At 37.1% G+C, this 13,671-nt stretch overlaps 1 protein-coding gene across 5 annotated transcripts in view; it reads right to left on the bottom strand.

Moving 5' to 3' along the window:
- GRIA2 (glutamate ionotropic receptor AMPA type subunit 2) overlaps positions 1–10,428 on the bottom strand; it is a 145,375-nt gene extending 134,947 nt beyond the window's left edge. For 3 of the 5 annotated variants that reach the window (XR_010091252.1, XM_063458238.1, XM_063458237.1), the window contains exons 1-2: positions 9,556–10,428; positions 9,006–9,146 (exon numbers count right to left, since the gene is read on the bottom strand). Coding sequence is in view for 4 of the 5 variants with exons in the window: in XM_063458238.1 (XP_063314308.1) it covers positions 9,006–9,146; positions 9,556–9,643 (229 nt within the window). In the remaining variant the exon portion in view is untranslated. The remainder of the gene's footprint in view (positions 1–9,005; positions 9,147–9,555) is intronic. The other 2 variants (XM_063458236.1, XM_063458235.1) reach the window with 2 other exon arrangements.
- Between the last annotated feature and the right edge of the window lie 3,243 nt (positions 10,429–13,671).

Below are 13,671 nucleotides of genomic sequence, written 5' to 3' on the forward strand. Positions count from 1 at the left end.
TTCATGATAATCAAATAACCCCAAATAATTATTTTTCTTTTTATGTTAAAAGAATTGTAACTGAAGATAATCAATTTTGAAAATAAAAGTCAAAAAGCTGACCTGCTAGTAAAATTTCCCCCTATATAATAAACTATGAGAATAAGATATTCACAAGATCCCTCGGTGTCAGTTTCAAATCTACTTGTCTGTCTCCCTGTTTAGACCATTTCTAGTGCTACAGTTGTCCTGTGCAGACCTTTGCTGGAAGATTTTCCTTTTAAACTGATTCCAATCTCTAAATTACATGCTTTGTGACATTACAGAAATTAAAGATTCTGCTTGGTAAAATGCAACCTGTTTCATTTTTCCCTTTGACAGCTAATTCTGCCAAACTGACAAGCTGTGCACAATTATAAAATACATAATATATGCAGACATTGTCAAGAGATTTGGTTGTTGTTTGACCAAAAAGTACATTGTGGAATTGAGAATAATTTAAGCAATTTGGTCCCCTATAACTAGTAAAAGACATGGTGGATCCAGCATCTTAAAACAGTTTATATCCTGGCACTTTCAAGCACTACAGATTCTAAAATCCACAGACACTGGTGGAATATATACAAAACAAACAAACAAACAAAAAAACAGAAAATTAAAACCATTGAGTACAATGCTTTGCGTATCAGACTGGACTAGGCATATTGGTTCAATCCTCTTTTTAACAAGTGATTGAATGTAATCACTGAATAAACAACATGACAAACTGGCCTTGAAGCGGCATACCTATAGTAGCAAAGGACCAATCAAAATTCCTCTCCTCTTAGCTGAACATCTGACAAAATTTCCATTGTTGCTACAACTTTAAGGTAATAGTGTTAAAACCAGGTGTAAACTCAATGGCTTAAGCATTGCCTAATGTGTCAACTGACAAAATCCAGTGGCCAGCTTCTCTCAAGAAGAAGGATAATGTCTCACTGTATAAAAATATATGTGCAAAATGTTTCATTTAAAATTACCATAATCCAACAGGGAGTGCACTGAGTGAGGCACTATCATGTTAAGTGCCTAGGTGTCACTTCTTCAGATTGTGGCTGGGCACACATTAATGGTTGTTATCAGTGATGTAATGACATTATGGACTCATTCTTTGCACTCTGTTGGTCCTTAATATTAAGAACTGGTGTTACCATATGTAGCTCATTTGAGCAGGTTCCTCAACCTCTTGTTGCTGTAACATTTTGTAATTGTCTAATTAATAATTGCAAAATTTCCCCTTTTTTCTAATATTGTAAAGCACTGTGAATTTAGTTGGTCCTATATAAATGCCAATAATAATAATAATAATAATAATAATAATAATAGCACTGTCTATCCCTTCATCCCATTATGAAATGAATACCTTCTACAGAAATATATGCCACGTCATGACAGTGATTATCTTCTCCCAATCACCAAAATAATAAAAAGATCTTAATCCAACAAAACACTTTTGGGATGAGGTGAAACAATTTGTTTGCATATAAAATGCGTAACAAACACTGATGTACATATTACTGCATACGTACAGGCACATAAGCAAGGCATGTGCATGCATTTATTTGTAATTTATTTTGGTTTACCATAATGGTAAATGCAAAGATTATAAAATAGGACACAGTACTCAAAAACTAAAATAGCATCTGACGGAGCATGCATTAAAAAAAACTCGAGATTTTATGATGGAGGCTGACAGATACCGAATACATGTTATATTCTCAGAGGGCTGCATAACTAAAATGTTCCTTTTTAAAATGACAGAATAACAAAAAGAAAGCCAATTCCTGTGAGTATGATGTATATATCTCCCATGGGATTATTCACAAAAATCCAATTTGTCAACCAAATGCTCTTTATTAGTTAATTTTAAATGAAGGATTAGGCAGACATTCAGGAACATTTTGGTTATTCTGAGGTCATGGGGGTGACTGCCCCCATCCAGCAACCAAAGAGCAGAGTAATAAGTAATAATTTATATTCTTCTTCAATGGCTATATTAACCTTCATTGCAAGTACAAGTTAGGGGATTCACTTTCAGTGATCCACTTCCGGTTTGGCAAGATGCAAGCAATCTACTTTTATTTTTCATCATTATTTTATTTTGAAAGTTTTAAAATGTATTTTTTCCCCTCTAGTTGGGTATTCCAATTGACCATATGTAGAACTCATATTCAACAGTGTTTTACCTTTTTACGAAGAGAAGAGAACAGATAAGTAAATAAGAGACAAACTATTACAAATGTTAACAGGGACAAGAGGTTAATTAGGGCTTTGCGGAAATAGTCAGCTTGTTATAATTTAACTGCCAGTTGAATATACGCCTTGCTTGACATGACTTTAACCAACAGGATGAAATAGTACAAGCAACTTATCTTTAGGAACCGAACATTCTCCTCACATCATCTATTTTATCCAAGATTATATAAGTCATGTTGGAATGCTTGTGAACGTCACCTTTTGATAAAGCAACACTTCCCTATGTTTATTAGAGAGAGAGTGCAAATTGAACAGTGCCTAATTGTCAAGTATAGACAAATTGATATATAAATAATGTTTCCATTAATACAAAATTCACAAATTTCATTTTTACTCATTTTACCAGCTTTAAAAAAAATGTAAAAAAAATTGCCACCAACATGGTCACACTGGACTGCCATCATCACAATTTAAACATGGAAAAGTTGCTTTCAGTACACTAAGTGCAAGTATATTTGTCTAATAACCCCCAAAGCTTGGCTTCAGTATATAGGAAGAAAACCATCTGTGTCGAATCAAATCATGCAATTACAAGTGAAATCCATGAAAGAGACACTCCACTCCCTAAAAATTAACTACTTTTTAGTAGATATACCTAAAATAAAAAAAAAATGCCTGCATTAAATAATGCATCTTTTCATTGGGTATATATCTAGATACAACTCACAAAAGCTGCAGATCTTTTGTCTGCAGCCTTTTCAAGCACTCCCCTTCTTCCCCAGCCCAGATTTTCTGTGGTTGTGCAATCAAAGACTTCCCAGTGCAGGTCAATGAGAAGTATTTGCAAGGCAGGTGCTCTGGGCAATTGCCTTCCTCTTGAGGTTAGTTTTATTCAGCTAAACAACCAGCAAGTAACATGACCGGTTGTCTGATTAACAGCCAGGTGGGTGTAGCAAGGTAAATTTATATTGAAATCTATACTTTTTCTAAAATAAAAAGGAAACATTCATGATACAAAAATCACTTCAGCAAGCTAAAGTGGTTTAGGTGTTTGGAGTGTTCCTTTACCTCATTTGGATCAGGCAAAAGTGCTGCAATATAGAGACAATTAATGTGTTATTGTCATTCGATTTCCCTTCCTAATTTCTATAAATCAACTAATTGGTTTGATTGGAAAAAGACACAGGAAAGGAAGTGCTGGTGTCTAAATATCTTGCAACTTACTGTCCTTGTATCTCACAGTGCTGGATCATCTATCAAACAATCTAGACAATCAAGTAAGGCAAGATAGTAAAGGTGGGCTAAACCTCCAAATCCAGCAATTGGCCATGATCAGAATATCTCCTTTCACAATGCTGGCATTACGCATTTTTGTGTTTTGCAGCAAACAAAAACAAACCACAAAACAAGTAGATAGAAAGTAGATATTGTATTGCAGAAGGATTGTTTCTATCACACAATTCCCCCCTTCACTTCGTCTGCATTAGACACTGGGTGCTTTTAAATATACAGTAAAATACAGTAAAACAACACAAGCAGGATCAAATGTAAGCAATGGGAAAGGTGCACATCCAGTGCATGAGCAAGACCTCCTTCTGTCAGTTCTACAGCACCATGGATTGTGCTCCCTTCCTAATTTAGGGAAAGTTAAGCCATTTGGTGGAAAAAGGAAGATGCAATTAACTATTCCTGATCTAAATGATTACATTTAAGGTCATGGTAGCTGAACTGAAAGCATTGCTTGCTTAACCCCTTAAGGACACATGACATGTGTGACATGTCATGATTCCCTTTTATTCCAGAAGTCTGGTCCTTAAGGGGTTAAATATTTTTTACATTTCAGTTTTTTTTTTTTACTTTAAATTTGAAATTCATTTTGAATTCACTTTAGTAAACAAACGATGGGGCCATGAAAAATGTAAAGCACAAAAGGACAGAAGGAAAACTAAAAAAGAGAGATCAATGAAAAAATAATGACAAAATTAAGGAATAGACAGAACCGAAATGAATAGAGAATGAACATAAACATGATCTGGGCACTTTCTGAGCCATTACTTGATAGCTACAAAAGACCAAAAATCTTCACCAACAGTGGTATATACAATGTGTGTTGCATGAAACATTACGAAAGGAAATGTGCACTTATTGCAAGAAGTCTTGACAGTGACTTATTCACCTTACAGAAGAACATACACTACATTACATTCTACTGTAAGGCCTATTCACTAGAAAACCAGACTTGCTAACTGTCAGAGTATTATGGGAAATGCAGTCTAGAGACAGCCGAAGGGTTTAGGATGCTATTAAAAGAACTTTATGTCTATATGATGAGAGAGTCTGCTAATTAAAAGTGAACCTGCCATCTAGAAATTAGTTCACCTAGCATTGATGAAACTTTAGACATTGCTTCTTTTCTCATTATTATTCCACTAGGAAATTATGCTGAGAAAAACACGTAGCTATTTTAATCATTTAATAACCTGACCCTAATAATGCAATAAATGTGAGATGTTCTATGCAGTAATAGAATCTAATTTACCAGAAGCAAAATATCAAAATTAGGCTGCCCCCAACTGGTCATTAAACAAATACTGACATCCATATTTCTCCATTTTTTGACTGAGGTATCATCCTGGCAATAGTAAAAGATGTCAAAAAATGTTGCTGATTCCAACAACAAATAACATTATAACAAGGCAAGGTAACATTGCCAATGTTTATCCATAAATGAGCATTGAAAATTAACTATTGCATTACAATCTGTACTTTATTGCTACTTTACTTAAATATTTCATGTCTGATATTTCAGAAAAGAAAGCAATTGTTGCAAAAAGCAAATCTGTTGAACATTGTGGTATTTTTAACAGAAAATATAATAGGATTATTCACTAAAGTGATAATACAAGAAAAACTCAAAGTGAATTTTAAATGTTAAGTCAAAATAGACCAGCTATGCTTCCAATTCAGCTACTTTTGGATTAAATCTTGCTTTAGTTTTTAATTCTGCAAATACCTAGCAGATTTATCCAGCACTAGCATTGCACCTGTTTAATTGAATTAATTAAAAAATATATAAAAAAGTAAAATTAATATTTTTTAAAATGTTGTGCTGGTGCTGCAAATCTAGACCATCAGCAGAAAGACCCTCCCTAACTGTAAAGAGGCTCCACCAATCAGCATCCTGTAATTCAGGTCTAAGGCGGTCATATCATATCCCATGAACCTCTCTTTTTTCCGGATTTTATGGGATATGCAATGTGACCTCCAGTAGCAGTTACATTTAGCCGAAATATTGACTGGAACTGCTGAGCAAGCTAATAGCATGATAGAGTGGTCACTATGGGCCCACTGACTGACTGACACCTACATACCTTATCACTCACTTTTTAATGGAGAGCAAGTGATAGGTTCTCAGTATATCAGCAGGTCTGGGTCCAAGGCTTCCTGATATTATTGAGCAGTAATACTGGGGCAGAGCAATGGGGCACCATGACGCAGACTTTGGGGTTAAACTGCACCATAACAACTTCACTGTGATAAAATGGATACTGCTCAGTATAGTCCTTTAAGAGAGACATACCAGCAGAGGAACTTGAACACTGTCTATCCTAATATATACAAATATATGAGTAGCCATGGATGGAAGCAAAAATGTTTCCTTTTACATCAGAGGAGAAATGGCATGGTTATAACTGCAGAAATTGTTGTGGTTATAACAAATTAGTTAAATTGCTAAGTTAGGAAAAGACACTAATTTAGCCTTGCATTTTTGTCCAACTTCTGTAGTTTTGCTTTCATTTCACCACAATGTACTGTTTAGTAAATAAATCCTTTGGGTCTCTATCTTATCTGATATGCAATGATTATAGGAAAAGGCTCATTTATAAGCAGCATACCTATTCTAAATGAATAGCAATAGTCTCATTGATGGCTGGTGAAGAATTGCTACTTCTGTAACCAGTGGTAAGGTTTGGCTTGTAACATTATTCAATGTACAAATGGAAAATATAAATGAGTCACTGCAGGGATCAATTAAATTCTGCATTATGCTAAAGAGAGGTAAATATGCTTTCAGAATGTATGTATCAGGTCTATTCAATTCATGATGGCGTTTCATACAGTGCTGCATGAACTAACATAAAGTGAGATTATTTTGAGTCCATAGCAGAGATTCACAGCGGGGGTCAAGCAAGTGCTGCATTCTGCTCGGCGGAAATGTGTTAGAGCAACATATGGCACCGGGTGCAGACACTGAGTGCCTTCATTTCCGGCTGTCTGCGCTTGCGCAGTGCAGTGCCTGGGGATGCAAGAAGTGTTTAGAATGTGTATAAGATTCTGATTCTGCTAATCGAAGATTCTGAGCGAATATTCAGGAACCCGCTGTGAAAGGCTGACAGGCAGCTAGACATGGGCTCTTATTTTGACCCGTTTTATTGAATAGTGAGAGAATGACAACATTGGGTTTTCTGGTTTATTCTAAAGACTTGCACATACATTTTATTTTATTTTTTATTTTTTTTACAATATTACAAATATATTATTTTTAATAGCTATACTTGCATAGTGGACACGTTATATTTCACACTCTTGAATAGCTGTCCTCTGCCACTCTTTTGCAGCTGATCCAGACTGTATTTCTATGGATGCTACGCTAGCTGAGCATCATGGGAAAATTAGTCCACAAGAGCAGCCATGCTAAAGGTCAGCCAACAGAGGTCTGATCTATCTGAGATTTGTATATATTTCGCTACCATTGCCAACAGGCATTCAGTTGGTTAAATACAGCAGTAGCGTGATAATTAATAGTGCACAGCGGAAAATAGAGGCGATTTCTTCCGGCTGACGGTTTCCATTAATTGGGGGATATGATGAAATAATAATTTGAACCGTCTCCTTCCCCTCCCCTTGTCCACTCTCTGCATTGTCACCGGACTCTCTCCGGGCCCTGCAAGTTGCTGGTTGGCTATGGCAGAAGGGGTTGTGAGGTTTTTGCATGAATCAGCATCCCCTTGTCATAATGTCATGGTGCAGTGATCCCTGCAGAGCTGGAGGCCTCTCTAATATAGAGAAAAATCATCATTTAGGCAATAAGCCTTTGCAGCTGTACATGACCATGACCTTCTTGGGGAAACTTGCATTTAGCACTGCAGGTCACATTCCCATAGCTAAACACTAACACTGCTACTATGTGAAGTGATTAACATAATAAAGCCTGTGAATAAATAGAATTGATATGGTCCTGGTAATATAAAGTACCCACGCCAATTCTCTGTTCATTACTGGGTTATTTACTATCAAGACACTAAAGAGATTTGTCTCCCTGAATACATGTTGCGATTTCGGCAGAGCACACAACACAGTGTGTTACTGATGTGATACATTGACTACAATATTCTGCTTACTGATACAAAGTATATACTAAGGGAAACAATTTGAAGTAAAAGCGGTGCTATTCTGGGGCCAATTGCTGGTCTCCATGGTGACTGCTCTTTATTTAACACTTTGCCCCGTAACAGCGCCTTTTTTACCGTGATACATGTGCCCTTTTGTATTACAAATTAAATATATTTGCATTTGTAATTCTCTTTGTTGTTACTTCAGTTGTAACTTTGCTAGGTTTACAAACTGAAGTGAAACATCGAGGAGCCACAGAAGGAAACATTGTATGTAGTATTTTCTAGATACATACATATTGATGTTTGTTGGTTATGCAACTATTTGAAGCTATCGCTGGGCATTGCATGCAAAGGGAGATGCAGCAGAATAATTTTGTTCTCAATAAGGCGATCGTTTTTAACGTCAGAACTGATCAAATCTATTGACTATTGGCACATGAAGCCGTGACCTGTCAAACGAAGTCACATGAAGGTTTATTTAAAATATTATACAATTTAGGGAAATTAATTTGTTTAGAATTGCTAATCAATGAGATTATCCAGAGATGCAATCAATCAGTCGCTTTGCATAGGCTTCTATAAATAGCCCAGTTTATGTGCTGCAACTAGAGGGGGTTTCAATAGCAAGATGGCATTTTCTGCAATGAGCCTGGTTACTTATCCTTAACCCCATCAGCTTATTCAAGCCAGCGATGACCATGTGCTGTATCCAAATGTTGTTTTATATCCACAGTTGAAAAAAATAAAATCGTATTTAGTGCTATTATTTTGTTAAGGGGACAGGTTTGTTATTGCAATGAATACTAGTATGGAGATATTGCACTGTATAAAATGGCTGATCTTCCTTCTTTCTGCATCTGGGAATACAGTATTTAAATGCATACCATCCCTCTCTGGGCTTTCTTACATGTACTTCGGTACAACTGGACCCTTTCTATGCTGGATACTAATTTACACCACTGACAGTGCGTAATAGCCCTTTGCAGACGTTATGTATCACTTATAATCAGTACGCAAAACAGACATTTAAATGTGAATTTAACAAGTGCAGCAACTGCAATGTAGCTAGGATAGCTGGCAGTAATCCTGAGCACCTGCTGTTATGATGTGCCATGTATTGGAATGCAGTGAAGCAGTAACAGGTGCCATGGTCATCATAATTTCTCATGCCAATCATGCATGACCCATTGGTTGCCAAGGTGGTATTCAGTGCTGTTCATTCCAAACTTGCACTGCTAGGTCCAGGCAGACTTTGGAACCTTCCTATGTTGAGACATTCTGCAATGTAGCATAAACCCACTTTAAAGCATCTATGGCAAAACACATCAATGACACGAGTACATCATTTGCAGCTTTTTCCCAGCCATTAGCTAGAAAGGAATATTCATTACTCACAAGCATTGGTGACCGCGAAGCTGTTGGCCACTTCGAGATTGTCAATATGGGGAGTCAGCCTAAACTCTGAAGTGGTATACAGAACCATCCCTACCCGAAATGCACTGTATTCCTGATCTGCACCCCTTGGAAATAACCCTCCTGCAAAAAAAAAAGAGACAAGAAATTGTTTTAATATGTAGCTAGCCATAAATCAACATCGTATTAATAATATTAATAATACAGGTTTAGTTATTAAACAAAATGTCACCAAGCCCATCATATGGACCTCAGCATGCCATTCTCTCTTTCAATAATGTGATGGTTCCAGCAAAGAGGCTTCCTGTGTTATCGATCGATTCTTACCTGGCGTTATTGCATAGCAACAACATATGAAGCTTCAATGTATCCGTTATTCGGCTGGCACTATACAGAGGAAGGTGCATTGGACACAGTGTATCCCACATCATGTTAATACGGCTTTAAGATGCTGCAAGCTTCATCATATTGTACACAACGAGGATAAGATTTTGCAAGATAGCCGCATGTAGAGAGGCACAAAATTGCTTACCTATTTGTATGCCGTTCGAATATACTCCAATAATCAGTCCCCATAGAACAGCAACCAATAATACAGAAATATGCATAATCTTTTGCATTTCCAAGAAAAATACAGCATCCAGAAAATACCTCCTCTTTAAAAAAAAAAAAAAAAAAATGTGATAGTCGACCTCTTAAATCAGATCAGCTGCATACTTTCTGGAATTCTATTAAATCTTCCTCCACCAGCAAAAAAATAAATAAAAAATAGAAAACAAAAATAAAACCCAAGAAAATGGAAGAGAGGGGCTGATATAAAAAAAAAAAAAAATCTGTTTGCTGGTGAAAGCTGGTGGGTTGCCCTGGTTCCTGGAGTGAAAAGGAATGGTAGGATGATGTGGTCCCAGTGTTTCAGTATTGTTCATTCAGACACTCACACAGAGAGAGGCTGGCAGATGCAGGCGGGGGCGCGCACCGTGAGCGAGCAGAGGGTGCACAAAGCTTTACTCCCCTTCTTGCTTTCTCCGCTCTAGTCTCACAGCGCCCACTATCCAGGTCTGCTCACTGCACCGTGTGCTCCCAGCTACCAGTGGACCCTAGTGAGCCTCAGCTTGAGCACCATGGACAGCGAGCAGAGCTGGGTGAGCCAATCAGTGTATTGATGCTGAGAATCACTATCTCCTATCCCCCACTACTCTGTGCAGAGAGGCACATCCAGGATCAGCAGCAGCCCCCTCCAGTCTCAGTGAAATCCCAGATGGCTCCTTCATTAACAGGGCAACATTCAAGGAATGCAGATCAGGAATACAGTGCATCTCAAAAGGGAATTAAAAACAAACAAACAAAAAAACCTAATAAGATTAAAAAAATAAAAAATAAAAATAAAAAAATAAACTAACAAACTGCAAGACAAGAAACAGGAAAGAATATCCTTAGATGACAGGTTAGATGGTAAAAAAAAAATATATATATTAAATAATAAATAATTCAAATAAATAAATAATGAAAGATCTAATGTGCCTGTCAAAGAAAAAGCTTGAGAAATAAATGTGAAGTGAATAACTCTGCCTTTTATAGAAATGCAGGTCCAACAGCTAGCGTTTTACTAAATTGCTTGTAATTACGTGGCTTGAAAATGTTTTATTTGATTGGCTGGTTTTATGTTTTTTACCCAAAATGGAAGTGCACTTTTCCTAATGATTGTTATGAGGAAACTGCTCATTCTTTTTTGGATGGGATTGTTTGCAATGTTGGAGCATGACCGGAATGCACAGCTACAATGCTGATTAGACCATCCTGCACTCCATCTGCTGTATGTGCATACATGACAGTACATGGACTATACAGGGCTTTCCATTCACAAATCTGAATATTTGGGTTAATACATATTAACGTAAGAACCTAATTTTTCCTTTCGTGCCTAGATAGAAAAATTATTCAGTTTTGGAGAGCTCTTAATTCAGTTTAAGAAACAACCACAATTGTAAATATGATATTTATCCTTTGCATCTGATATTGCAGGGACATATATATATATATATATATATATATATATATATATATATATATATATATATATATATATATATATATAATGTTTTTAACATTTACATTATATACTTGATTATTTCTATTTTTATTAATAATACAAAAATATACACAATATACATCCCTATTTCAAAACATGACCAAAGTAGGAAATATACTTTTTGTAAGATATAATTTTGATACATTGGATAGAACTAACTGTACAGAAAATGTTTAATCTTTGCAAAATGTTGAAGTAACTGCAACAGAATAATTAGCACCCTGAAGTCTTATAAAAATGACTTCATTGTCTAATTCACATACTTCCCACACAGCTTTACAGGATAGTGTGCGTTGCCATGGAAACTAGGAACTCGGCATGGAATCATGTTGACTGGTTGTCACTTTCAAAGATCTTAACTAACACTAGGAGCTGGTTGCTCTGGTACAGTCAGAGGCACATTTTATTCTTAATAATAAAAAAAAGAGTGAGTTTAGGTATTGATGTTTTCATTCCCTTATTTTTTTTCTTTTAATAATCAATAATACTAGAAAATAGGCTAGAGAGAGATTTTATATATATATAGATATATATATAAATAAAAGTATTTACATTTTAAGACCAGTGAGCAGCCATTCTATTTTGGATTTGCATCATTGGAGCCCAGGCTATTGCAACTGGCAGTGAAGGAGTTAAACAGTCATGGATAAAAGAAAGCACATCCCATTGCATTCTATGGTTTTACATATCAGAACATGATAACAATCATCTGTTCCTTAGCAGGTCTTACAATTAGGTAAATACAACCTCAGATGAGCAACAGCACATGACATTTTATACCATATCATAATTTATTATACAAAAATAGTGCCAGAATGAATGATTCAATAGCTTGTGTAGAACCACTTTTAGCAGCAATAACTTGAAGTAATTGTTTAGTCTCACATAGTTATGGAGGAATTTTGACCCACTCTTCTTTACAACGTTGCTTCAGTTCATTGAGGTTTGCTGGCATTTGTTTATGCACAGCTCTCTTAAAGGCCCACCACTGCATTTCAAACAAGTTGAGGTCTGGATTATAACTAGGCCATTGCAACACCTTGATTCTTTTCAGCCATTCTGTTGTAGATCTACTGGTGTGCTTGGGATTATTGTCCTGTTGCATGACCCAATGTTGGCCAAGCTTTAGCTGCCTTACATTTGACTCTAGAATACTTTGGTATACAGAAGTTCATGGTTGACTCAATGACTGCAAGTTTCCCAGGTCCTGTAGCTGCAAAACAAGCCCAAATTATCACCCCTCCACAACCATGCTTTACAGTTGGTATAAGGTGTTTGTGCTGATATGCTGTGTTTGGTTTTTGCCAAATGTGGCACTGCATTAGGGCCAGACATCTCCACTTTGTTCACATCTGTCCAAAGGACATTGCTCTAGAAGTCTTGTGGTATGTTCCGATGTAACTTTGCAAACTGAAGGCATGCTGCCATGTTCTTTTTAGAGAGAAGAGGCTTTCTCTTGGCAATCTTTGCAAACAAACCATACTTGTTCAGTGTTTTTCTAATGCTACTGTCATGGACATTTAACATATTAACTGTAGCAGAACCCCTTTTTGGCTGTCCCATCTCTTGTTTTACTGTTGGCACTGCAGAGGTTTTTCATGCCTGGAGTACACAGATTTACATTGCACCATCTATGGCCATACTTTGTTCGGTATACGAACAAAGTACCGAACAACCGGACCACCCTGATGTACATTATTCATGTAATTTACCTCCCTGATCGCTTATCCTATTCCCTTTGTTCATACGAACACGCTGCTATATTCCCGGCGGCCATCTTAAACCCACGAACAGCGGTGTTTGGTCGTCGAGTGTCTGGAACTCAAAACGGACACTCGACTAGCCGAACACCGCTAAGACCTCCAGGACGGCAGAAACTACCGAAAGAAACCCACGAATGGCCCGTCGTTCGGTAGGATGAATCCCACGAACTAGGGGATTCATCCGGTTACCGACTCCATTATGTGTGGTATAGCCTTTCGGGAGTTTTGGGGCATGAATAGAGACCGACCGCAGGGCCAGATCTCATGGAACTATTTTCGACATCTTTACCCATGCGGTCGGTCAAAACTTTACCTTCCTATAACTCCCGAACCCCTGGTCTGATCTGGGTGATTTTTGGATATGTTTCTCACCCAGATCAGGGCTACCAGGGGGTATTTAAAGGTATATCACACATATTTGGGGTACATCTAGAAAGTAGGGAAAAGTATGTGCATTATAATTGTATTATCTGTTAAGCTAAGGGGAGGAGATGTGTGGGAGGTAACGTCTATATGATTGATGTAATGTGTAATTGATGTGAATCCCTCCCTTGCATGGGAGAATCTCATAAAAGCAGGAATGTTGCCATTAAACTTCAGTTCTACTCCTGATACTGTGTGCCGTCCAGTGATTGGGAAAGGTGATGGGATACTATTGGATTTTATTGCTGACTGTTCTGGATATTCTCTGGGATTTATTACTTGTTCCTGCATCCTCTGGATATATTGGTGGAGTTAAAGGGACACTCCAGGCACCCAGACCACTTCTGCTCATTGGAGTGGTCTGGGTGCCAAC

Source organism: Pelobates fuscus, chromosome 6 (assembly GCF_036172605.1).
Source record: "Pelobates fuscus isolate aPelFus1 chromosome 6, aPelFus1.pri, whole genome shotgun sequence".
Classification (NCBI taxonomy): domain Eukaryota; kingdom Metazoa; phylum Chordata; class Amphibia; order Anura; family Pelobatidae; genus Pelobates; species Pelobates fuscus.